Source organism: Sprattus sprattus (assembly GCF_963457725.1).
Source record: "Sprattus sprattus genome assembly, chromosome: 4".
Lineage (NCBI taxonomy): Eukaryota > Metazoa > Chordata > Actinopteri > Clupeiformes > Clupeidae > Sprattus > Sprattus sprattus.
Window position 1 is genome coordinate 19,966,246 of NC_137923.1, and position 27,892 is coordinate 19,994,137.

The window sequence follows — 27,892 nt, forward strand, 5'->3', positions numbered from 1 at the left end:
AAAACATAGTTGCTCGGGCCGAGCCATAATCAATCCCAGCCAATCAGCATGGTGCTTCAGGAACACGTAAGAGAAGGGTGTAATGTAATTAGCCATTAAGCTCAAATATGAAACAACCTTTCGTGAAACCGAAACGGAATCGTGGACTGCATCTTCAACGTTTGTGTAGCTAACATCACCAAGCTCAAAGGGTTTGTCTCCCAGAGAGCTCACATACTGATGATACATGATGCATATCTGCACTATACTCTCTTAAAATAAAAATAAAGTTGTCTACCAAGTTAATTAATGTAAATGTAATATAAATGTGATAACGCATGTGTGAGTGCTTGGGTTGCAGTACCTCTTGGACCTTGGGCTGCCCAGCATTGGCGTAGTAGTTGGCCACGATGCAGGCCCTCAGCTTGTCCATCATCCGTCGAGCTTCATTGAGACGCTGAGGTCAAAGATGCAGTAAAAGCATGCAAGCAAAATGCATTATAAGTTGGGGGGCAACATTACCGAGGAAACTTTTGGGAACTCTGTGTAGCAGAGAATCTTGAGACTATGTCAAAAACCTGGTAAGGATGGTACTTACCTGGCCAATCACTTCAATCTCATGCTCTTTATTCTTCATCTCCAGGGAGAACTGCTCTCTAACGATGACTTCAATTTTCTGCACAGCTGCCTCCCGTGCTAAAGATATTTTGGTTTAGTATTGATTTGAAAAACATGTTTAAATGAAGACATAAGTGTTCATGTTTACATATCAAAATTGTGAATTTGGTAAGGTGATAATAAACTGAATGCAAGATGATTACCATTCTGTTCCACAAGTTTGTTTCTCTTATTCTCGTGAACTTGTGATATGTCCTCATAGTCTGGGTCATTGTCTTCAATTTTTCTTTTGATTCCAGACATGGTTTTCTTGTGAGCTGCAACAGTAGTTCAGATTATTTCAGATTTTTGCTCAGATATCCATCCATTAGAAAACAATATATAAATCTTGACCTACCTGCTACTTTCACCTTTCAATTTTACCTGCCAGTATATTAGTGTACTTCCAACTAAATGCTTTCTCCAATGTTTATCATATGTTAAATTGAGGTATGGCTGTACATAAACAATAAGTCAACATAGCATACTTATCATCTCTGTTATGATGACATCGCTAGTAGCTCGAGTGAAAAAAACACCATTAAAGTAACAGTTTTTTCGCGTGTTTACAAAGTGTGTTATCTAGTTGGCTCTCTTCTTCGATATCTAATCAATTCTACACCCAATCATCAGTAGGTTGACGTTGTATGAATGACATGTTATCAGTTATATTCGGTTAATCAAAGTCTGCCCAAATATTTACAGTTAACATGAAAAGTGTCTCTGTGCGTTCAATTAAGATAGTGTATTTAGACAAAAAAAAAAATCTTGTTTAGGTATCGGCTTGGATGCTTAGCTAGCTAGCTAGCTCTAACCAGCACATTAGAGATTCACTGCACTACTAATGGCAGTTTATCACTTAACTGTAATTGTTTTAAACACCACAGTACAAGACTTAACCAACACGAATAACAAAAATATATAAATATTATGCAAATAAGAGATTACAATACAGCCACAAACTTGACAAAGCTGCCAAGGCAACGCTCTAGCAAATTAGCTAGTGCACAACGTGATTTGAGATAGCATTAGCAACAAACACGCTAGTTGACACTAACAGAGAGTTGGCTACTGAGGAGATCCACTACCAATCGCGTCATCTCGGGTATAACCAACACTCTACAACGGCGAAAACCTGAGGCCTAAGTTAGCTAATCGTGTTTTGGTCACTTGACAAACTTTTAAGCCAATTTGCAAAACATTATTCATAATAATCGCTCATGGTTAGACTTGTAGCTTTATTGTTTGGAGTATTCGACTGAGTTATTGATTGCACCATTTAACCGGATAAGGTTAAACCACTGCTGACAACCTCAAACAATTGTAGCTGCTAGCTAGCTATAGTCCACAAAATATCACCCTACCTCACTTTCACCATAGACGGACAGCAACGACAGATACACGAGACCAGCGGGAACAGTTTGTGGAGAAGTGATATGGCTGCACCTGAATGACAATGGTTATGTGTCGTTCTGCAGGGTGCTAACGTTAACTATTCTATAACGGGAGTAACGAACTTCGGTCCATACGTGCTATCAGGGGCACTGCATTGACAGGGTTGCTGGTACAATCCTAGCTAACGCCATGGAGCTGTGAAATACTTAGGCCTTGCGATTCATAACTTGTACCAGCAGATGGTGCTAAAAATCATCAAAGTCTCTTTGTGGATCTGATGAATCGTTGACCCATTTAGGTCAGTTTAGGTTGTGTGGCCAGGCAGGCAGTAGGCCCATATAATATTGCTTCTGCGTAAATACTTATCACACATGCTTGCAAATAATTTGGTAATACAGTTTTTATTTATATACATCATAACAGCATGAAAAACCTTCTGTTGTGGATACATCGAAGAACACAGGCCTTTGATGTGATTTGCAAGGGTATTTGGTGGATGGGGGAAAAAAGAAAATATGACGGGAAAAAACCCCATCCTGGAAAAGAACAAACCTTAAAGATTCAAACAAAGATACCGAGCTAAGACCACTTGATTGTATTTGCAATTTGTAAAGCAATGGAAGAAACCTTTATTATCGGACTGATATCTAATGAAAGAAGAGAGTGATAGCTTAGCTTTGGTTCAAGATGTTTATCCAGGGCTTTTCTGACACACACCGACACGTGGCTCTTATGAACTCATATATAACAAAACTAATTAAAAACGGCAAACAAGCCCAAAATAGGAATACTATAGACCTGTCAATTGGAGACACGCTGAGATAGGCCAAAGGTAGATTTCCATTGCAGGAACTCTGGGCACTTCCCAGGGGGGCTGCGAATGTTTAAAGGAAAGGCCCCCTAATCTTCCTCTCCATCCTGTCTTTGGCCATTGCGGTGTAAGAACTACGTTCCAGACCTACTAAGGCAGGGACCTGGTAACAACCTATGTATTATCCACAGAGTTAAAACAAGATTCTTTTTTTTTTTGCCAATTCTGTGAAGACATTATGTTGATGCATGTCTCCACAGAGAGCATCTAAAGCAAGAAAGAAGAGGGGAAATTAAAATAGTTTAATCATCAGGTAGGCATTATGTGTAGCTGTGGGGAGAGCACACATGGCTATAAAACAAGACAGAATGAGAACTGAAACAAGAAATATGCAGTTGAAATGTAAAAATCTGGGATGCAAACAAGTAAAAAAAAAAAAACTCAAATGAATACATCGTTTCCAGAAGTAGCAGGATACTGGTGTGAAAAGGTTTAGAAAGTATGTGTGTGTGTGTGTGTGTGTGTGTGATGCCTTGTCAAGGCATCTCTTTCCAGCTTACTTCCAGCTTCCAGCTTTTCTCCGATCACCTGCACATCAATTGGATTTTGAGGTGTGTTCTGATTCCATTAACACACAATCTACTGAAACAGGCCAAGGCTGTGAAAGGTTAAAACATCATAAATTATTAATGGATCTGAAATCTGTTCCCTCCAACAGTGATAGCGTCATACCATTCTTGTTAATAGTTACAGTTGAGAGGAGGTTTGAAGGTAACTCAGGTATTCCAGTCACAAGCACGAAGTTTCCGTCTAAACGAAAGACTAAGACACATTTTTGTGGTTTTGAGGTGGTGTGTGTGTGTGTGTGTCTTTGTGTGAGTGTGTGTGTGTTTGGGCAGGCCTGGACATGTGGACTTCGTGTTTGTTTTTTGTTTGTTTTTTGTTTGTTTGTAGTGCCATATGTGAATGCTCAAATTACTTGGAATAGGAATGCTGGTCACAACCCACACAAAATTGGTTTCTAAGGAACTTTCTGAGGAAATGTGTGTGTGTATTTTGTTTGTATGTAGTGAGATTATATAAATGCTCAAATTACTTGGAATAGGTAATAGGTTTCTAAGGAACTTTCTGAGGAAATAAACTATACAGTTTTGTCTATGCCTAGTTTTTGTGCCAAGAATGTGCCTAGAATGTGACTAGTTCACCTAGTATTTGTGAGTACCTTGAGTACTGTGTGTGTTTTTGATTTATGTACCTGTTTATTTTGTGAACATGTTTTGGGGTCAATACCAGAGAGTCCCCTTGTAAATAAAGAGATATCTATTTTTATATTAAGCCACCATCTTCTGACAGTTTTTTCCCCCCCACTTTACCACTGAGTCCAGTCGCCAACATTCGCAAAATATGGGATGGCCACCTAGGTCCCCTCGCTCCCACTGCAAGAGCCCAGTACAGACACTTTAGCTGTAAATGTATAGTATTTTCTAGTTTCAGATGTAGTTGCCAATCACAGTAAGACAATTCAAACTGATCCCTTCCCTACATTTTTAAAGGTGAACTATGTCATTTATGTTATAAAATGTTTCTTAATCTACTATAAACGTGCCGTTCTGAGGGCACACAAAGAGAGGAATTAAAAGAAATACCTGAAGAATCTAAATGAACCAGAATGTTGTGAAAACTGTATTTTTGTCATACCTAATGGATTTTCTGATTTTCTTTTAGCACTGTAAAATCTTTGAGATAGGTCGATGATGCATTAATATTTTTTTGTATAGCATGTCAAAATATGCTTGTAGACAGCCAATAATAATGCTGGGAAATTCTTGATGATGGTCACGGAGAGGAATTAGCTTTTGGACGGCGTGGAGAAAGGTTTTTCTAATTTTGGTTCATCAAACACGGGACCAAAACTGGTTGCATTCATATTTGTATTTAGCGCACATGTTGCACCTTCCACATGAAGGCCATACACTGTATGTCATCCAGAAGAGGTGATGTATTGGGAAACATCTCGAGAGCAAGACCTGTCATCATAACTCTCCACAGCGTACCACATCTGGTCTAAGCGCTGAAGCTACAAGACCTCTAATTGAATTTAAATGCAACTGTATTGGATCTCACATACCAGTCCTCCCCTTTTTGCATGGCCACATGGCTGAAGATAGAGACTGCAGATAGGAAGGGTAGAAACTTCGGTAGTAAATTGAAAGTGCAATCATGAGCGTAACTCAAAGTTACTTGGCTTAGTCATAGCCTGCCATGAGAGATACATGGTAAGTTGGTTTGTAGCTCAGCCAATCTTTTCAGATGTGTTTGATGTGGTTGTAGTGGTGTGTGTATGTGTATGTGTGCGTGTGTGTATTTATATGTGTATGCTGCCATGGTGGTGCGCTCTCTCGTGCTTTTTATGTTTTTGTTTATTTGTACGCACTGATTGTTTTGTATTGTGTTGTAATTTATACTTTGTGTGAGCACACTGAGAGCCACTTAACCAAGTCAAATTCCTTGTTTGTGCAAACTTACTTGGCCAATAAAACTTGATTCTGTATGTGAGTAAATATGTACTGTATCTCCAAAGGAAGAAAAGCTATTAGATGATCAACAGAACACTGTGTTTACAGAACGACTTGTCAAACTGAAGGCACCTCAGTGAATTCCTTACCAGTTAAGAATAAGGTCCTGCAGGATATGGAACACGTTTCACAACATACTAATCTGGAAGGACTCATTAAGGCTGTAAGCCAGTCATTCATCTTTGTAGTATTTCCTTTTCAAACATTCTTCTCCACACAGCTACTATAATAATGAGACCTTAGGAACCGGCCTATAATTACAGTGCATGAAATGCCCTGTATTGTTATTCCTAGGCATTTTCTTCTTCTTCTTCTTCTTCTTCCCTTTTTCTGCGATTAATTCAGCCCGAACCGTTTAACGTAGAAACTTCATTCAAACTTTGTCGCGTAGGTCTTGTAAAGGACACTTATGCTATGTATTTTTCTTTTCTAAACTTTATACTTTTTAAGATATTAAATAAAAACGAATCTAAATTTTCCCATTGACTTACATTGGGCCATTATGACATCATAATAGGGTCTTTAAACTGGCTTGCACCTGTGCTCCACTGACACCTGCGCCAAATCCAAGGAACCTTTTCTCTGTCCCTCTCAATTTAACTGTAACTAGGAACATTAAGACACCTTCCATTCTCTACTTTTTTTCTCTCTCCATCTCTCCATCTTTCTCTCTATCCCTCTCAGTCTACTTTCTCTCACACTCAATCTCTCTTCTTCACTCCATTTTTATCTCCTTTTTTCAATATTTTCACTCTTTTTCTCTTTCACTCTTCTTTCCTTCTTCCACTCTTCTTTCACTTTTCTTTCCTTCTTCAACTATGATTTCCTTCTTTCACTCTTCTTTCTTTTCTTCTTCCACTCTTCTTTCCTTTCCTCACTCTTCTTTCTTTTCTTCTTTCCTTCTTTCACTCTTCTTTCCTTCTTCCTCTCTTCTCTCCTTTCTTCACTCTTCTTTCCTTCTTCCACTCTTCTTTCCTTCTTTCACTCTTCTTTCTTTTCTTCTTCCTTTCCTAACTTTTGCATTTCATGCACTGGTATTTCCTTCAGGAAATGCATTTTCTAGTTGATGTTGTGCCTCCTCTAAGGGGCTGAGTGCTGTTAAGTCTATCTTTTACAAAACACCGCTGGTCAACACAAAAGTGGGACAGTCAAATGTCTAATGTGTGACGCCATGAAGATGCCACCCATAACTTGCTGAAAAAGAGAGTTTATTGTAGCCGTACAAACATACCTCTCAGCAAGAAAAACACAAACAGCTAAGAAATCAATCATCAGGCACTTAGCAGAGAGAGATCAATGGCACCCAAATGCACAGCTCCATCTTTTGAACAAGAGGCATACACATCTTACATACTGTCAGATTGGTGAGAACAGGGGCCTGTTTCTTTTTGGCTGACAATGTAGAGGTGTGTGCATTAGATTGATAGCGCTATTCCACAAATCCATGAATTAGCTTCCAGCCCGCATTGCGCTCAACAGGAAGTTGGGAAGCCATGCTTCTTCAGTTCCTTAGTGTCCATTTACTCCATTGTTTTCACACCCAGCTGTTACCCCTATACACACTATTGAGCCTGCCTTTTAGTGACTGCTTGATATAAATGTCCATTCACGCTGGGCACTCGTTTTACACCTGTTCACCCATTTATTCACTCATTAATGAATTCACTCTTTTATTCAACCCTCACATTCAATTGTTTCAAATCAGCTGTCTGAGACTAAGGCAGCTCTTTTGCTAACTCAGTTCCTAGTGACATGACAGCACATGTGCTTGTGCCTGACACTCTTTATTAAAGCCTTTATAATGCAGCCCTGCACAGGTAGTAAATACAAATAAATCAGCAAAAAATAGGAACACATCCAACCTCACCCACACACAGACACACTTCCACAACCATAAAAACAGAAAAAGAAGAAAAAATCAATTAAACGTTTAAGAAAAAATAAGTTTCAGTACATTATTAGTCACAAAACACTGACACACTCACAGCTCTGCGATGATGACATTAACCACTCTCACGTGTGTATTGTACAGGATGTAAGCAGACGGCACACGCCACCCTCCTGGGGCTAAATACCTCCACAAAGAGAGCGCGCGTGTGGCTTGTCTGTCGGTCTCCCTGTGTGTGAATGTGTTTGTGTGTCTCTCTCACTCTTTTTCTCTCTGTATGTGTGTGTGTGTGTGTGTGTGTGTGTGTGTATGCATGTTTCTCTAAGCCTTCGTTACTCTGTATGTCTGTGCTTGTCTGTCTGTCTGTCTGTCTATCCGTGTGTGTGTGTGTGTGTGTGTGTGTGTGTGTGTGTGTGTGTGTGTGTGTGTGTGTGTGTGTGAGAGATGTCTTCAGAGAGAGGGGCTCTAACATTTCCGTGAGCTGTGCCAGCATTCCTGTCGCTATCTGTGGATGACGAGAGGAGGTTGGCATCTGAGGTGCTGCTAAACTGGGTTAATTATGGCTTCAACTCCATCTTTGTGCTCAGGGCCTCCGGCTCTCAATCACCCTCGGTTAGAATCAGGCCTGAGACATTCCTGTGGTGGCGTATGTGCATCGATGTAAACGCTTTCACATCTGTTGGTGTTCTGTTGGGTCGCGAGAAGGCTTTCTCTGTGCCTCTTTCACCAACATATGCATACACATGTGCATGTACACACACACACACACACACACACACACACACACACACACACACAATATTTACGTTCATTGGAGAATCAAAAATAAAATAAAATGCCCTTTACCCATCTCCAATCATGACATTCAGAAAATGAAAGAAAGAAATCTCTTCTTCGTTTCCCATCCACTCAAGTGCATAACTGGGGCTCTGAATTATTGATATAAATTGATCAAGGCACGATTGGTATTTAAATGAAATAAAGAAATACATTTAAATACAAAAAAACATGGTTTCACAGCAATACAATTCTATCCCAGCGGCATCATTACTGACCGTTATTGAGAACGCATTCAATCCTCACTAACAGAAAATCATCAATCACCCAAACAAGACCCACACTAAAACTAACGCACTAGTGAACACACCTCAAAGTATGCATGTAGGGTACCGCAAGCTACATCCAACACACACACAGCTTATGCTTCTCTGCAGCAGAAAACATAAGATGAATACTGTTCTCAAATGAGAAGGCCCTGGGGTTCATATTTTTAGTCCATGGAAGTGCAGTTCCATGCCTTGTTATTTTTAATAGAGCCCCATGTGTTTGCAAGATTCTGTCAAAACTAAAAGTTCTTGTACAGGAACTTTGAATCAAGTTGAGTTCTTTTTAGTTCTTGTTTGTATTTGAAAGTTAGGTTCTTAAAAGAGCCTTTTGTCTGTCAGCATTACCTAACCATATTCATTTAGGTATTTCAAAGCTGCCAGTATGTCAGAGAGCAAGCCCTGTGTGTGGTCTCACTTGTGTCCCTCGACAGAAAGAAATATAAATGACACAACCACTCACCAAGTCTCTACCCTACACTCTACACTACTGAGGGTACACATATCCCCTACACATGTATACCATATTTAATTATGCTATATATAGTAAAACAGCTTACAAAACATAACTTACGATATAAAAGAATTAATAAAATCAACACATAAAACACAACCTGAAGGTATCGACAAATAAGAAGCCACATAAAAATAACAGTGCCTTGAGGAACGCCACCGCCACAACCCACTCTAACCCTCTGGTGCTTGGTTCTCTTGATGCTTCTTTGATTAGCAAACCCGAGTGAGAGATGAAGAAATTAGCCCTCACTACTTGCACTGTTCCGTAGAACAGGTCATTGTCCTTTATGAGGGCGATAAGGATTCATTCAGTCTCGGGCTTATGGGAAACATGACCTTTGACCTCTACAAGTAATGGTGTGGTGTGCACCATCCTATAGAGGAAAGGCACACTCAGAGGGTCACTCAGAGGCAGGCCAATCACGTAGGAGAGAGTGACTGACCAGCTGGGACAAGAAAAACTGTAATAGAGTTCCAAGAAGCTTGTGGAAAAATGTCTGTACGTTTGTATGTCTCTGTGTGGGTTCTATTTGTTTTCTATAAACATGTGGGTCCAATATTGTATCTTTACATATGTGTTTTTGTGTATGTATATACAGTATGTGAGGGTCCTATGTCATCTTCATGTGTTTATGTGTGTGTGTGTGTATAGGTGATGTATGGGTGTGTGGGTGTATGTTTTAAGTGCTGTTGTCAGGGCCGGTGGAACTTCTCATTGTAGCGGTGGATAGTCACACAGCCGTGGTAGGAGATAGGCCGGGGCATGGCCGCCACGCCGGTGATGATGCTGGTGGCGGGGTCATAGCACAGGATGGTGTCCGTGGCCTCGCCCGTCTCTCCCCGCCCGCCCAGGATGAAGATCTTCCCATTACAAACAGACATTCCACAACTCTCCTGCAGAGACAAAAAGAGAAAGATAGATAGAGAGAGAGAGAGAGAGAGAGAGAGAGAGAGAGAGAAAGAGAGATGGAGAGGTCAGCTCAATTGAAAAGACACACTGACAAATGAAACACTTTAAAATCACAGCCTTTTATTCAGATGACATTCAGAAAATAATGGTAGCTAAGGAGGCACTGGGTGACTGAATTAAGTGGAATTAGGGACTATTTAAACTTCAACACAGTACTTGTGTCTTTTTTTTATTACATTGAAAAATAATTGACTACTGAGACAAGAGGGTGTGGGATGTTGCAATGAAATATAGCACAGTGGTGAAAATAGCTTAGCCAATGAGAGAGAGAGAGACAGAGAGAGAGCGAGCGAGCGAGAGAGAGAGAAAGGAGGCCTCACCAGCTTGCTGAAGGTGCTGGCCACGTGCATCCAGTAGTCCTGTGTGGGATCGTAGCAGTAGATGGCTTTGGTCAGGCCGCCGGCCACGTAGATGAGGTTGTTCAGGGACACGGCGGTGATGCAGCGCTTGGCGATGGGGATGTTGGCCCGCAGGAGCCAGCTGTCTGTCTCCGGGTCGTAGCATTGGACCTGGGGGTGGAGGCGGAGGAGGGTCAGCCACCCAGGGTCTTTAAATAGCACGGCTCATCAAACATACAACCTTACCAAAAGAGGCTTGCTAGAGTGCACCCTGAACGGTTTGTGTTTTCTATTGATTTAAAACAAATGGGTTTGGGTTCCCTCACTGACACAAAGAATAAAAACACTGTAAAACTGCTACATCCAGCAGGGGCGGGGACCATGCACGCGTGCATTTAAGTGAATCTTGACACTCTATTAGTTGGGATAAGTGAGCTCATATTTTTGAGCTCAAGAATGTTAATTTCATTTTCACAGTGCAGACACACTGTACCAGACAGGATAACAGACTACCAATTGGCCTAAAGACCCTATTTGAAGCACTGGGGGACTAAACTAAATGTCCTTTGACATTATGAAGCAGCTCCTATTTCTGCCTATGCGATCACACTACTCTCTGACACTGATCTGCCTTTGCCGATGGTCAGTAATATCACAGGCGGGCGTTGAGGGAGTGGGCAGAGACCTGAAACCTAAGGCAGGCACGGCATTGGCCAGCTCCTGTAAGGATGAAGCTTTGAGCCAAGAGAAACAGAAAACGAGGTGAAAAGCCCTAATCCTGCACAGCTGTTCCTGAGGCCCACCTGTCGCTTAGGTAGAGCTTAAAAGCACACACAGGCAAATGTGCACAAGCACGTAAACACAGGTGTGCATATGCACACACACACACACAGGAGTAAATATGTACATAATCACACACAAGTACGCAAAAGCACACTAGCACACACCAACACCACTCTGGTTTCAGGGAATAGGCTAACTTTATCAAGGAACTGCTATTCAGAGCCAAATCTTTACACAAAAAGCTTTCAGATGTTCAAGAGCCATGCACGATACATTTCTAAAGCTAGCAGATGATCCAATAAAAACAAGAAAAAAAACCCTGCATTCAACGTGTGTGCCATTGTTAATGTTTGGACACTGTTTGATTTTACACACTGCCTGACAGGCCTAATGAGGTTGACTCTTTGTGTGAGTCAAGACCTATTTTTAGCTCTTTCAGGCGCCACACATCATGTGGACTGATCTCAACATTATCGAGGGTTACACAACCCCAAACATAAAGGCTGGACTCAGGCAAGGCATGGTGAGTTCACCTTAACAAAAGATCTGATCTTACCTGCCAAGTGTATGTGTTTCTACTGGTGCATTAAGGACAGACAAAACATGACAAAACAACTCCAGATTTATCACCTAAAGTCAGGGTTATTTTGGATTGAATGTGAAAAATGCGAATCGACTGTCAAATATAAAGTCTGGTCTGCTTACTTTATCTATGTACTTTATTTAAACAATAACCTCAAATTCTGATCAGCTGACGTTATGGGGGCAGTTGAATTTGATTGGATAGTCAGTCTAGTCAGCTGATATTATCCGATATGAATTTACATGGTAATGACAAAGCCTGATCAGCTGACTGGTACAATGTGAACAGACAGTCAGATAATTTCCTTATAGTGTAGTTCACAGTATCTGAGCAGCTATATGTGAACACATAATCAGATATCTTCTTTCTGGCAGAGCTAAATGGTGTGGAGTATCGGAGCGAGGCAAGAGAGTGAAGAGAAATTCGGGATGAAAGGTTGAAGAGAGAATCTAATGGTGGGCCACTGACCTTGTCAGAACAGTTGAAGTCGTCGGGCCCTCCCCCGATGACGTAGAGCTTGCCCGCACAGCTGGCGGTGGCTGGAGAGCTAACTGCCTCCTTCATGGGGGCCACCTCAGTCCAGCGGTTGGAGAAGGAGTCGTAGCACTCTACACTACTCAGGCGGCACTGCCCGTCATAGCCTCCTACAGCATACACCTATAAACACACACATAAACACACACATAAACACACACATACATACAGTACATGCATCTATACACACACACACACACGTGTACACAAACACACACATGTGTACATGTTCATATACAATCACACAGCACACAGACAAAACAAAAACATGTCAATAAGAAACAAAATGTAACGGAGAGAGCAGCCAACCTGATTAGGGTTTTTCTATAGAATCCCTTCAACAGGCATGGACAAGTCACAAACCCCCAAAAGACATAGCTGGAGCTGCAACATTCATCAGATTAACACACACACACACACACACACACACAAACAATAATGGAATTTCATGAGAGAGTTACAGTTACATTCTTTGGCACCGGTCCACCTGTTTGTGTCAATGAAGTGCCACGGCATGCTAATCAAAAGAAGATCTAAGGTCTAAGAGAGCTGGTCTAAGACGGCTGTTGGCATCACCAACTCTCTTCGGTGCTAACCAGTTTACAGCCCCGCATCGTCTTCGGCAGTTCTTCCTCGGATGTTTAACTTAAGGAATTTAAGGATTCATGCTTGTATTATTAGTTAGCCCACCTGAAGGGCCTCACTTCATGCAAGGCAGTGCATGAACCAGCAGTCTGACACAATGAAGATAAATTACACGAAGAAGCATGAATGGCATATACCTATATACCTGCTTGCATGTGCGCCTCTATGAATACAGTAGTTATCTCATGGAATGTTTTAATAATGGCGTTAGGAGGAATGTTTTTAGGAGCTGGAACAAAACGCAGACATTACCTCATGGAACAGAGGCTGGAGCATGGGGTTGGGTGAGTGTGTATCCAATCTAATCACACACACCTGTTATGGAGAGAAATACCCCACCAGAGTTCCACAAACGCAATTGGGACCACTACTCTAACTGAAAGGTGGCATTAGAATTTCTAACGACACCAGAAATTAGTTTCCGTCAGGGCGTCTCAGCATGAAGCGCTCAGCTAGATGGCAGACATGAATTAAGACAGAGCTCGAGGCTGGAGCAGAGCAAAGAGAATGACGACGTGATCCTTATCGGCATGATGATCAGGGTGCTGAGTTCACTGCTTGAGGAATAGTTTCACAACAACTTGCGTAGAAAGAGCAGGGGGGGAGGGGGGGTATTTCTAATTAAAATCCACCCACCATTGAACATAAATCTAGCCAGCAAAGAGGATAAGTTGTCTTTCATTCTCTTGAACGAATATGATAGCATTCAAATATGACACTGAAGTATGTAGACGGAAAACAGGAAGGAAAACAGGAAGTAATATAAAGAATATGCTACTGGTAAGGTTCCTTTTGTATGCCAGTAAAGGGAAGGTATCCACAAACGTTGACTGACAGATGTTAAGGACAGGAAAGCAAAACAGGTGTTGTCGCATTCAGTACGACCCAAGGTGACTACTGTGACAAATGGCCTTAATGGTTCTCCACTGCTCTGCTCTATCGCGCCCACGAGAACACACACACACACGCATATATTAACACACACATAAATAAACACACACACTCAAACTCTCTCTCTAACACACACCACATACACACACAAACGTTTGTATTAACACACACATACACACAAGCATACTCACAAACACATACAAACTCTCTCTCTCTCTCACACACACACACATACACACATTTGGGTGTTGGGTCCAATACAGAGAGGCCCTGTCACTGTTGCAAAGGACAGAGGGCTCTGGTGTTAGGCAGGAACAGGGGCAGATAGGGGGATGTCTTTACTGTTTCCCTTGTCACAATCCAAAACATACAGAAATTAAGGAGGAACAAGAAAGAGGGAGAGAGAGAGAGAGAGAAAAGGAGAGGCCCTGTTGTTGCTACAAAGAGGGACTTCTGGGAGGAAACAAAGAGAGCTGACCTACAATCCCCCATCTGCCTAGAAAACTAGTTCAACAGGAAGTGGGAGCACACACACACACACAGATGCAAAGACACACACACACACGCACAAGTACAGAGTTCCTTTAAGGCCCAAGGGTAATCTCCACAATGACAAAAACATGTGGCAGCATTGGCATGAACACCACAGACCTATATGGAACCGCTGACAAGTAACTTCAGTGGTTGGCTAGTTCATCTAAATGTGAATGAAAAAAAGATAAAAGGACTGCTTATCATCCTCATGAATGCTGGATAAGAGGCCAAACAAGTAGGATAATTACGCCCTAATTACTGTAATTTACGGTGGAAGAAGGGAGAAGATCATAGAGGAGTTCCTCTTAGGGGGAAGGATGATGTCCAGGTGGACCGTTTTTAAATTAAGAGGAAGGGGTCAAGTTCACCTAACTTGTTATATGATCTCTGTATACATCTACCAAAACACTGCCTTCCAACGTCTGAGGCGCATCAAAGGTAATGACAAGCCAGCTCTGAAAAGTCTTGAGTCTACCTCAATCGGTGAGCATTTATGTGTTCCATAAAGCAACCAGATAGCATACCTGATAAAAACATGAGCCTGAGCTGTCCCCTCCAAACTTACAGAGTTGAGAACAGAAAAGCCAGAACAACGTCTTCACAAACTACTGCAGAGGAAATAGAACTGGGGGAAAAGGGGGAGAAAACACTAGGATAGGAACGGATCCTGGAAAGCATTTAACCCATATTTGGTCCCAATCCCATCCAGATCTGGGCCACGCCTGCTGTGTGTGTGTGTGTGTGTGTGTGTGTGTGTGTGTGTTTACACGTGCACTGCAGAAATTCAGCTTTTATACTTATAATATCTAATATCTTAAAACTAGTGTGGCCAGACTAAAAACAAGTACATTTGTCTTGATTCTGACTTTAACAAAGCAGTTTTGTACTTGTCAGTGGTGATCAAACTAGTTTCAAGCATTAACTGGCTCAGATCCAGAAATAAAATCTCAGTAACAAGTTTTAATACCTCATTAAGATGAAGGACTGAAACGCTTGAAGCAAGTGGAATGCTCCAACATAAAAAAATGCCTGGTAAGAATAAATATCTTGGCAGACGAAAACAAGCATATATTGCCTTGATTTAAGATATTTCATCGAGCTAAGATTTCAATTTTTGAAGTGTGTGTGTGTGTGTGTGTGTGTGCAAGGTGCATGTATGTGTGCGTGAGGGGGTTAATTTTGGCTTGCGTCCAATGTGACATAGATGAGTAATGTGTTCATATTCAGCTTTAACCTGTTTCTTGGATGAGTCATATATGCTGTGGCTGCCAATATAACTGCAAATAGGCCATGTTATCTAAGATGCATTGAAAACATGCTTCAAAACACAAACACACCTAAGCAAAATCACATGCAAGCAGTGAGTGACGCAAGCACACACACACAGACATACACACACACAAACACAACTAAACACGTAAATGCTTTCACACACACTCGCACACAAATATACACACTCTCTCAGAAACAAAAGCACACACACTTTGGAACTGAAAACAACAACAAAAATAAGCCGCAGAATTAGAATGTAATTACATGCATGTTTTGTAACATCTGGAACCTACATAATAACAAAGTGTGGGGCTTTTTGCAGGCACTGCCATACTTACAGAGGAATGTGTTTTCAGACAAAGAGGTTACAGTACACATCTAACTAACTCTGCTTTAGGGTGACTGGCATATTTTCCACTCGCATTCCCCTAAAATACTCCTGAAGTACTGTTTAAACCACACACTCAGACGCACACACACACACACACACACACACACAGCTCAGCTGTATCATGATTGCGCAACTTCTGCTTTGCTTTAGTTCCACAGGCTTGGTCTGGATCTGACCCATGCGCTGGCAGCACCATAAGGCACCACCCAGCGGCTGATACGCCATTCCGCAATTAATAACAGGTGGGGAGGCGGCTCCCACTTAACAAGGCTTTGGTGATTAACAGGTTCTGCCAGGACAGCACTGGCCCCTATGAAAAAAAAACACGGGGAGAGAAAAACAAACCAGCTGACGGTTGTTGTTTTATGGTTTAGAGCCATACTTTCTGAGTAAAAGAAGAAAAAAACACTGAGCGGATTATGGCAGAGTATGCAGTCCACTCCAGCTCAGAGAGGAAATAGATGACTTCAGGGCAGCTCTGCAGGGTTGGTGTTTTTGTTGCAGGGAGTACTGGCAACACCACATTACAGAGCAGGGCCCTCTGAATGCAAGGCATTTTTCTCCATGTGCTCAATCCCATGGGGCCACCCATCCACCCTGGAAGGCAGCCAGAACGAATGTGCACCACATCAGAGCGGGTCTGAGACGGCTGGCAACCACAATTGCAATTGCAAGTTACAAAATCACTAATTTGTTTGCGTGCTAGAAACTTTGCGTGCCAAAGGTTTTTGTCTAGTAAATAATTCCTAAATGCATCCATTCTGCACACTGAACATAGGACACATAGAGGCACACATAGATGTGTGTTTGAGTGTCTGATAGTGCCCTTCACATACGATCTCTTCCCTCTGATCCCAGACCTGGCAGGGGTCAGGGGAGTCCAAGACAGGACAAGAGGGTATGTCTAGATGGCTTTCTTATTACTGCCATGCAGTGGTAAAGGCTGTTCATGTTAACTGTTTATCATCTTCCGATTGACTATCTTTTTGAGTGCCTTGAACACTGTGGTCTGGTGGGTTACTTTTTCAAGGGAGCTTGTTTGTTGATTTAGTTTGGAACACGTGATGTCATCTGCCATGTGTTGCAACATCATGTCTTCCAGGGCCAAGGTTAACCTTTGGAGAATTAGCTGAGACAAAAACCACAACCTAACAGCATGAAGGGGTAAAATACATGGCTATAGCCCTGTATAACTAATGAGCTATTCCACACACCAACACGCATACATATTCACATCAACTGTTACATGCCATGCATTTCACTGGAATAGACAGATCATCTGGCATCATGATGAAAACTTTACTGTGAAAACATGTGACTTAAAAGGAGTACTGTTTGGCTTACCTTCCCCAGGATGACGCCCATCTTGTGACGCCAGCGCCCCTTGTTGAGGGAGGCCACTCGGATCCACAGGTTGAGCTGTGAGTTGTACATCCACACATCCCTGCTGTTGATGCGACCCCCTGAAAGAGCAACAAACCCTCTCCATAAGCTGGACAGGATCATATGAGGTGGCCTACTTCAGCATCAGTTGATATTGTGTTCCTGCACCTCATATGATAAAACCTAAAGGAGTTTGAGGCCCTTCTGTTCACACATACTGACGAGACAGTATACTCTGTCTTTTCTTTGAATTTGATTTGATAAACAACATTTGAGAAAAAACATTGGTTTGCAATAATGCACTGCATTTTTAACTGACATGAAAACTTGACAAGCAGAAATTACACCTTTTTACTCCTTTCACTCAATCCTCTACCTGTCGGAGCTTGCTCTATTTCTGCTCTGAGACAACCAACCAGAAAGCAAATTGTTGTTTGTTATGAACTTTATCCCCCCAAAAATATTGCCCCCCCCCCCCCCCCCCTTGCCTAAAGCAGCCAATGCAGGGTATAAAGACAATAAACATGTGCATTTGGTAGATAAACTGTGATAAGGAATACAAACATATTAACTTTTCATCACACTGTAACATGTGCGGTATGAACAGAGCATGCTGTGACAAGTTCAGTTCTTGCTCAGTCCATTCATCTTACAGGTATTTACATGGGATCTGCTAGAAACGTTGGGGCTAGATCGGTAAGACTTCCTGCTTCACTTATCTTTTTTCCTAAATAACAGTGGTCTCAGATGAGAAGAAGAGAGGGAGGGATTTGTTTTCCTCCTAGAGGAGAGGTCAACAACGTCTGAGCCAGGTAGGTGATCCAGTCACGTTTCCTGCAGGCCCAGACACAGCACCTTGCTTTCACAACTTTGCATACAGCACCTGTCTCCCTCGTCCCTTTACAAAGCCAACTAAACACACACACACACAAACACACACACACGCTCCCGGCACAACAGCCACAGCCATGGTAACAAAGAGCTCCATACGGAGAGCAGTGGCGTCAGTGCTTTGTGGGTGAACAAAAGCCCCCTCAAACCCTACCAACCCACAGATGGAGAGTGTGTATTCTATCGTCTGTTTTCTTTCCTTGTTTAAAAAGGTGTTTAGAGACGGCCTGGAAGAAAGAGAAGGATTCCCAATCCAGGGACATTATAAATAGAACCTGGTGCGTGAACTGTCTAAGAACATGACTCAGAGGGGCTTGAACTTGGGGCTACTTTGGGGCTACTTTGAACTTGAACTTATGACCAGTCTTTCTGGGCTAGTGTGAAAGAAACCTGTTAGTAAACTGATAGAGGTAGTATTGCCTTCTACTTTAACTTCTTCTGTCATTAAACTGGGTGCTAAAAGTCTGTGACTTGACTGAGAGTGTGTTGTGAATGGAACTGAAAAGGGTTTTGGCTGGACTTGTGGTGTCTCTTCTGATGTTTTGTCTTCTAATAGTCTGGTGAACCTCCACATGAAGGAGAGAGAAGAAAAATGTTTGCTTTGTGCCTGCGGTGAGGAGAGCGCCGTCAGCCAATGAGCCACTCTCTCTAACACAAAGACACACAGACAGACACACACAAACATATCATTTCTAGAAGTATCTACTGGGAATGCTTGCAAGCATGTAGGAGGTTTTTTTTTCAATGCCTGAAGCAATGTTCTGGGACAAAGTGCGCACACAGACTCAAATACACACACACACAAACACTAACATACACACAACTGCTGAAATGCACAAACACCTTAAGTCTAAATATATACTCTCTTCAAATCCACGGAACTGACCAAACAGGGATATGCAAGTTTGTTTTTAGTAGGATTATGGTTAGTTGTCTAGGCCTGAGGGGTTTTCTTTTTAAGGCAAACCCTAGAGCCCTTAATAAGACTTTTCTCTCTCTCTCTCTCTCTCTCAGGGTGAGAACTATCATCAGGAGACACTGAAGTGACCGGGTCAGATGTGGTGGTGTCTGATTCTCGCCTCCGACATGATCCAGTTTGAGCTGCTAGTCAGTGGGGCCCAGGCTGGAGCCCCGCCAGCACACGTGCAGAGAAATATTAGGAGAGGGGGAGGGAGAGGGGTGAGAGAGAGAGAGAGGTAGAGAAGGAGAGGGAAGAGAGAGGCTCAGGGAAAGGAAAGATTGTTTACAAAGGAGAACGGTTCAAAAAACTGTACAGTTGGGGAAAGGGGGTAAAAGCCAGAATAAGATATGGAAAACAGAGTCAGAGTCAGATTAGAGACAGAGAGAGAGAGAGGGAGGGCAAGGGAAAAGAGACAGCAAGAGAGGGAAAGAGAGCGAGAGAGAAAGAAACGGAATGAAAGAGACCAAATGAAAGAAAGAGAAAAACACAGAGGGGGAGAGAGCGTAAGGAGTAAAATAGAAGGGGGGAGGGTAGTTTTTGACTTTTTTCAAACAGCTGCCCACTGACAAAAGACACGTGAGAGCAACCCCCCCCCCCCCCCCCCCCCCAACAAACAAACAAACAATCTTTTCCACCCCTACCCTGGCCCCAACCCCCCTCCCCCTAACCTGGTGCCAGCTCTTCTTCTTCAGTCCCATCTCCCTCTCCAGCCCTCGCTGCCTTCATCTATCTCTCTCCTGATCGTTTTCCAACCTGTTTGGCAGCTTACTCGCAGTTTGCTGGACAGCTCTGTTGCTGTTTTGAAAATGCTGTCGCTGTTTTTGTTTCAGACACAATTATTCTCTGGGTAAACTCTGTGAGCTTGATATGGATATTCATGGTATTGTCCATGAACACGGCAACTTTTACCAACTATGCTGACCAGTCTCCTCAGCATAGATGACTCACATAATGCTTATTTAATGTTATTACATTACTTCAACGGACCTGGATAAACAGATCTGCCCCGAAAAATAACTTTGTCTAAATCTGACTATAAATGGTGCAATGTGTTAAGTTCCTAAACCACAATAGACTTGAAGTGTTTGCATGTTGAGAACTGAGCTGGCACTGCGAGTATGAGCCCTGAATGACGTGATTGCTCTGCCCATGTGAAGGAGCCAGGGCTGCCTTTCTTTACAAGGGAGTTTATGGGACTACTTTGCTGCCTGCGGCTGTCCCAGAATGCACTGCATTGGTCAACACAGCACCAGTGACTGAACAAGGCCTGGGGCGGTCGAGGAACCTTCAAGTGTTGCTTCACTTTTTCCTGTAAATTTGCACATGATGTGATGGTGTCAAACCACCCCAGTTTCGAAATCCGAAACTGCTCCACAATCAGCTCTTGTTCTATTACCTTTCTTTTCTTTTTTTTTAATGACTTTCATCACACTGCCTGGCGGTGATAACATCAACTTGACAAACTTGTTGCTATTAGACAGTAGGGACAGCGACTTCGTATCAAGGCCACAAATATGGCCTCCGCGTGGAGAGGCTTGCTCACCTGAGACCAGGATATCATTCCTGAGGGCGCAGACGGCATACTCCGACTTGGTGAACTCGGGCAGCTTGGCCAGAGACTTCCACTCGCCCGTGACGGGGTCATAGCACTCGGTGTAGGGCAGGTTGAAGCCGCCCACTCTCTCACAGCCCCCAACCACTACGATCACCTCAGAGAAGCCAGTGGACCTGCAGGTGGAGAGGGGAACACGTTAGACAGGGACAAAGGAAATAAGGAACTTCCAGAAAACACTTCCAGGTCTAATTAGAGAGGAACAGGGTGGGACTTTCCCTCCAGGCTTGCAGCCATATTAAGTGTCATGCCATGGTGGCTGCCAAGCTGGCAAATCAGAGCATTCAGAGGAAGCAATAAGAAAGAGCTACCACCAGTATGGGTAGTTTAGACACATTTCTCTGGTCAGTAATTCAAGAATATACTGTCGGTAGAGGAGACATGTATTTTTTTATTAAGCTCTAAAATCAACCATGATCTAATTGTCAGATCTAGATAGATCTACATGAAAAGGAAAAGATGAAGGGCAGTATTTTGACTCAATATTGGTAGGATAATTGTAGTTTACCGTTTCTTTTTGAAGCATTTGAAAGTAAACAGAAAAAGCTCCCCAGACAGGTAACGAGAGAGACACACACACACACACAAAGACACACAGGCTGGGAGAGGAGGCCAACCAAATAAGAGCTGTCCCCCAGGGCTTCCGCAGTGATGCGAAGATCGCGTGGCTTTGAAAGACATGAGGGGGGGGGGGGGGGGGGGGGGGTGGAGGAAGCAGGGCCCCTCCGGCAGAGGAGAGGCAACATGTCTAATCTGCCTGGATACTGACACCTCAAGCGCCTGCCAGCGAGGGAACAGGACATGGCTCACAGACAATCTGCACCACGTGCCTCCTCAGCTAGAGCTTCTGAGCCATGACACCTCAGTGCCCAAGTATATCTGTAAGTCACAGTTTGTGACTCAGTGGCAAAAGACATCACACCTCTCTTGAACCCCCCACCATTACACTCACATACCCGTCTAACGTGCCATACACACTCATAAGTTCTAGTGAAGTAAGTAAACACACAACTGACTCTACTGCTCCACTGGTAAAGTAGGAGAGGTGGTTAAGGAAAGGCAGGGCACACATTATGGTGGATTGCATCACCTCTGTCGTTGGGCGGAATGTGTATGGACAAGTCAAGGTAATTTCCCCTGATCAGGTGCAAGAGAAAAACAAGTCAGTTAATGATCTTCCGTTTGCCAGCTTTGCATTTAGTCAAACTCTTCCCGCTAACAAAGACTTCCGAGAGACACACTAGCAATGTGATACATAAATCCCCTGACAGATTTGATAACTTCATAGACACTTCATTAAAGCCTCAACAACAACAAACAACACCACAACAACAACAAAACACCTACCTTCAAGAAAAACATTAAGATACAAGTCCTCCTTTTTAATCTCTCTCTTAGTTTATACCCCACAGATACTTTTCATCTCATAAGGGTCTTTACTGAGCTACCCTTTAATTGTATAGCTCAACAACCAAAATCACATTCCTGAGAGATGACAAAGGCCTCTAGGATACTTCAAATCTTCAAGACCAATGCCTAATAACAAACCTTAATTTGAAAAATTACCCTAACTAAGGGCTAAGTGTCTCTGCTTCAAAATGCTCAAAAGCTACCCCAGGTAATAATAATAATAAATCAAATTTATATAGCACTTTTTCAAAGTTCTCAAAGATGCAAGGGCCCCTGCCCCTGCTCACTCGCACACCCACTTTAACCCACCTGCTTGGCTGGGTCCTGGGGACATCATCATCATCCTGTGTCCTGCTTTAAAAATCTCCTTAACTAACTAATCCAAAACTAAAACTAACTCAGTTAGGTGCTGTTTGCCCAAGCTTAAGACACTCTCTGAAATAATAAGCACCCCAGGTAAACCACCAACTGCCCCCTGCTATAGCACAGTCATTGTTACCCACCTGCGTGGCCTGGTCCTGGGGGACATCATCTCGTTGCCCAGCACGTGGTAGCGCCGGGCCTCATGCAGCAGCTGGTAGCATTCAGGGTCCACCTGTATGAGCTGGTCTCCCTCCACCGTCTGCACAAAGTAGTTGGGGTGTAGCAGTGGGAGCCGCACGTGCTGGAGCATGTCCTTGAGGACCAGCTTCCTCTCGGCTGTGCTGTTGTACACCCAGCGCATAGCCGCCTCGAACACCATCTCCTCCTTGCCAATGGTCAGCTCATCGTTGGCGATGTACTCTTCCAGCTCCTCCTTGCGCAGGTCCAGGAATTCCTCGTGTTGTGTCACATCAGCGAAGTTCTGCAGGACATAGTTGCGGCAGCGGCTGGCCAGGGTCTTGAGTGAGTGTGTGTCGGCGAAGCGGCGGATGCCTAGGCAGTTGCATGGGTCAAGCTGATCCTCCAGGAACTTGGCGCAGGCGTCCCGTAGTGGAAAGATTTGGAACAGGCTGGAGGTCTCGAAGAGGTACTGCACGTTCTGCGTGGTGATCTTGGCGCGGCCTGTGTAGACGTACTGCAGGAAGTTCTCCATGGCTTCGGCCAGGATGCCGTTGATCTCCACCAACATCTCGCGGCTCTCGCGGTGGTCATTGCAAAACATAGCGCGAAAGTAGCTGCTGCAGGCTGAAAGCACGGCGCGGTGGCAGTGGAACTGCCGGCCCTCCACGCAGATCACCACATCAGTGAAGAGGCGGCTGTCGCGGAACTCGTTGAAGGCCTGCAGGATGCCCTCCCCATGCAGCCCACCTGAGCAGAAGTCGTACGTGTCATCATGGCCACTCAGGTTCTTGGGGTCTACCTCAAGCACCTTGCGCTTCACTGCTGGGGAGTCCCGCACCCCCGAGTCCTCCCGGTTCAGCCTTCGGCCCAGGATCAGCACCATGGCTGTGCCGCTATGTCCAACAGCGACCCAACTTCAAAGGCTGGCTCTGCAATCAAAACCCCAAGAGTCCATTAACTCTTGAACATATACAGATCCCTGTTAAGTGCCCTCTTAAGTGCCAAGGAGGCTAGTGCTATATCTCACCTGTCAACTCTGTTCCTCTTTACTATCCTGTAAAATCAGATGTTACAATAAAGAATCTGAATCTGCTTAAAAAGATGAGATATAGCCTGCATCTTTTCTAAAGATTCCTTTAAAAGAAAGGAATGCTCCACTGAAGTGCTAAGACAAGCAGTTCTATTGCCTCAGGTTGGCTTCATGCACCACCTTTGGGGAATCAACAGAGAAAATTCACAGAAGAGGCGCCTCATGGGACCTAACTGGAAACAGCTCCTGAAGCCATGTGGTATATACCGTGTCAATAACAGAGATGCCAAAAGCAAGGGAGCATTAGTTGAAAAGTTCAGTAAAAACTAGAAATGAGCACTCCAGGTTGCGCAACTGGCAGTGCAGAAATGTCAGTCAGGTTTGTTTTGGTTATAGAAGGAACTGGGGTAGAGGAAACTAGAGACTTGCGTCATCTCAACGGCCACGCTCCATCACCGATGATGAGAGAACAATACAATGCCTGGCGCCAAGAAATTGATGACCCTAAAGAAACAGCTATTTGTTTTGAATTCTGACTTCATGTGAAATAAACAAATGGTTGAACATCAGTGTAGATTCACTGTATTAAATGAAACCAAATGTTCTATAGATTTTTATTTATAGAGCTTAATGACCAACCACCACGACCAACATACAACCCTCGACGCAAAACTACTCCTTACCTTTTGTTTAGTCTTCTTCAAAGACTCAAATCCAATAGGCTACAATATGTGCTATATAAGAAATCAAATTCGTACATTCTCTTTCAATATGTCAAGTTGCCCAATAGCCTAGTCCTTTCCCTCCTAATAACATTACCAGCGCACAGACACAATGATATGCTTACTTTATGAATAGCTTACAGCGCTTGCAAGCGTCAGACACTCGTCCATATGGTTATTATCATTATAAACCAATATCCACTTAGCAAGTCTAATATTATTACTGCATAATTATATGTAATACTGTGCCAATATATGCTACAATTCCTTTGAGAGCAATGTCATACATTGTATCAGTAAAGGGTTTTTTACAAGACAATCCAAGGATTCTAAAATGTAGGTCTATTACACTATTTATAAGTCACGTAGGCTCTAATTATAACACACTTAAGTTATGATATGCTGTCACAAGCCCCCCTTTAGCACAGAGGCATTGCCATGTTGAAAACTACCTGTCGAATCGTACAAGGTGGGAAAGAACTTTTTGCAAGCACAAAGGACAGAACAAATTATTTCAAAACAAAAAAGCTGACATGTAGGCCTACACACTTCTGCCGCGGACAAATTAAGACAATCTAAAAACAATGCCAGATCTCTTTACAATAGTGTAAATTGTTGGGCGATTAATAAATACGCGTGACAAGAACCACACAGTCGGTCGGTGTGACGCATTTCATGGAATAGGGCATATTGTCTTACCTTGTTCAGTGATATCAAATACACTCCTGCTAGAAATAAAATGGCTGGAAAGTTGAAAAACAAAGTCCATAAGAGAGACGGTGTCAAAAAAGTTGGTTTGTCCAAATTGTCTGGTCTACGTCGAAAGGTAAGTATTCCGCAGTGATCATGACATGTTGTCTCGGGAAGATTTAGCTGGCACAAAGTCTGGAAAAGGACAATAGTGCAGGGTTATTTATGTCACATCCTCAGCACCACTCCAACTTGACTTTGGTTGGGTGTTCACGGGAAGTGTATTTCTTAAAGTACGTATTGCTAGGAGCGTCATTGAGCTCTGAGACAACATTTCCCAAAATCCCTCACAGAGACATTCCACGTGGATAGCTTGTTTGCAAACAAAACAACGAGGAAGACGAATCGACTGTTTGAGGAAGTCGAAACCAGTAAAGTTGTCTGTCCGGTATAGAGGGGGGTTGCTAAATAGGCAGTGAGACTGTAAATAAATCTGTCAGTTATAAAATATCTTTTTTTGTAAGAAGACTACCTTTCAACCCTTCTATAGATTGAATTTGGACACAAAGCAGTCGATATACCAACAAAGAATACAATACAAATATATATATTTTTAAACCACAAACCTAGAGCCTTTATCCATCCAGCTTATTAACATCGTTTGACACTTTTGTGGAGGCCTATACTGCTTCTTAGCTTAGAATAGAACTATAGTATTTTAAAACGATATAATTGTTTTGTCATGCTTATGGAACAGCTGGGGTGCATATTAACATATTTCATCTGAGAACACTTTGTCCTCCTGGGGAAAGAAAACAAGTAACTGTTAACCCTCTATGTGACATTTCATGAACAGCTCAAGGACACTTGCACCCTCTGCTGTTGGTTTAACATCACCAGTCTGTAGAAAAAGTCTAAGGATCAATTGCCTACTCAACAATAATTGCACTTAGCAGGCAGACAGTCAATAATGATGAATGATTGATTTAAATACGTTAGTGCACTGAAGATTTGTTACATTTATGTTGGCTAATGACTAACTAACCGTATAATTAAGCTTTTCTCTGGCCTGTTTAGAATTCATTTCACATGGCATTCAGATTCAGGCCATTAAATTGAAACATTCAGATTGAAATCATTTGATTTCCTGAGAAAGTGGCAACAGAACTTTGAACTAGCATTACACACGTAGCCTACTTCACCATGCAATTATAAAGAAAGGGGTCTTCACTTTGTTCAGTATCAAACAAAAAATATGTGATGAAGAACTCTTGTAGGTAATTTTTTGGACCACTAAATGTAGGAGAATCATTTAAGGCTTCATGTATTGAGTGCACTAAGAACCATTCAGTGTTTTTCTGTGAGGAAAGAACCTTTCGGTCCCGGAGAGGTTGTGGAAATGGTGCTGTTGTATCAAAAATGATAGCCTTCATAATCCTTCATAATGGTGGATCTTGTGAAAGGACAAACTATGCCAATCCAGACGTGTTGAGCACAAATAATTCACAGGTCCTCAAAGAAAAAACCAACGCACAAAAACATGATACCATGAGATTAGAAAGCCTCTGCCAGCCTGCTGTTTGGCTGGGCCGGTGAACATGCAGTGTGGCACAGTTACGTTTCAGGACTGACAGTTGCCCGCTTCAATCTGAAGAGGGAAAACAATGCCCCGGATAAATCCCTGTACCTCAGTCCGTACAGGTATGGAGCCAGAGCCTTGGGCAGCACCAGCAGCACATTGCAGACCACCAGTGAGACCCAGAGGTTGGCACGCAGATCCAGGATTCTGTGGCGGCAGTACAGCAGCAGCTCAATGACCAGCACCAGCATGGGACAAAAGGAGAGGAAAAGGTGCAGGTAGTGGATGAGGAAGGTTCCCCTGGCGCGGGACGAGCGCTCGCCCCTCCACACGCCCGCCTGCCGCGTCTGCCAGCACAGTGCCAGGTAGCCCGATAGGACCAACAGTAGGATTATCAGGATCCCTGCTACCGTCAGCAGCATAGAGACCTGCATGGGCCAGGAGTGACTGACCATCAGGACTAGGACCAGAGGCAGGGAGCAGATGTGTAGGGAGCAGGGCGCTGTGGTGTGGTACCACAGGAACACACCGATCGAGGCTGCAGGGAAGAGCACTGACACCAGCCAGATGGCGGCGATGGCTCCCTTGGTACGTGAAAGCGGCCAGAGGGTTGGGTAGCGCAGCGGTGCCAGCACGGCCAACGAGGTATCCAGCACCATGGCCTTGGTGCTGAGGATGCCGGCCATGTAGAGTGCACCAAGCAGGAAGAGCAGGGCGGCACAGGCATAGTCGGACAAGAGCACGCCGCCCACATTCAGGCATGTGCTGAGCATGTAGACGGACAGAAAGAGCTGGTCACTGAGCAGCGCGTTGGCCAACAGGAGGAAACGGGTCTGCTGTCGCAAACGGACACCAGCCAGTACACGGCCAAGAATGAGAGGCGTCACCAGCACCGCCGCCAGGAAGCCTAAGATGGGGCATAACTGCAGCAGGCGTGTGTGCCAAGGCGGCAGGAACACCTGCCACTCACGGGCAAACAGCTCCACTTGGCTTTGGGAGGCGTTGGGGCCCTCCGACAGACGGATGTGCTCCTCTGCAAAACCGGAGCCGTTGTACCAGTTCCCAAACGCACACAGTAGAGACTTGAGGAAATCTTGGCTTCCTCCGGCTACGGCTTCCATCGTAGACATCGCACTGCTCTGAGCTTGACTGGCCATTTTCACATCCTGTGCTTTAGCTTGTGACTGATGGGGAAACTGCACAGG

At 43.5% G+C, this 27,892-nt stretch overlaps 3 protein-coding genes across 3 annotated transcripts in view; all 3 read right to left on the reverse strand.

The window, feature by feature from the left end:
- Positions 1–2,176, reverse strand: part of yeats2 (YEATS domain containing 2) — a 51,279-nt gene extending 49,103 nt beyond the window's left edge. The window contains exons 1-4 of the mRNA XM_080837816.1: positions 2,001–2,176; positions 801–914; positions 578–675; positions 344–436 (exon numbers count right to left, since the gene is read on the reverse strand). Coding sequence (XP_080693942.1) covers positions 344–436; positions 578–675; positions 801–900 — 291 coding nt within the window. The 5' untranslated portion in view covers positions 901–914; positions 2,001–2,176. The remainder of the gene's footprint in view (positions 1–343; positions 437–577; positions 676–800; positions 915–2,000) is intronic.
- Positions 2,177–6,609: 4,433 nt separating this feature from the next.
- Positions 6,610–25,429, reverse strand: klhl24a (kelch-like family member 24a). Its single transcript, XM_080837460.1, has 7 exons — positions 25,118–25,429; positions 22,627–23,595; positions 20,645–20,829; positions 17,211–17,329; positions 12,068–12,256; positions 10,216–10,404; positions 6,610–9,819 (listed from the first exon to the last, which is right to left on the reverse strand). The coding sequence occupies exons 2-7, from the start codon at positions 23,547–23,549 to the stop codon at positions 9,619–9,621; spliced, it is 1,806 nt and encodes a 601-aa protein (XP_080693586.1). The 5' UTR covers positions 23,550–23,595; positions 25,118–25,429; the 3' UTR covers positions 6,610–9,618.
- A 1,293-nt stretch (positions 25,430–26,722) lies between these two features.
- LOC308363413 (putative G-protein coupled receptor 148) lies at positions 26,723–27,808 on the reverse strand (the record flags this gene model as incomplete). The annotated part of the gene is made up of 1 exon (XM_080836224.1): positions 26,723–27,808. One exon carries the CDS (start codon positions 27,806–27,808, stop codon positions 26,723–26,725), a length of 1,086 nt encoding a protein of 361 aa, XP_080692350.1.
- Between the last annotated feature and the right edge of the window lie 84 nt (positions 27,809–27,892).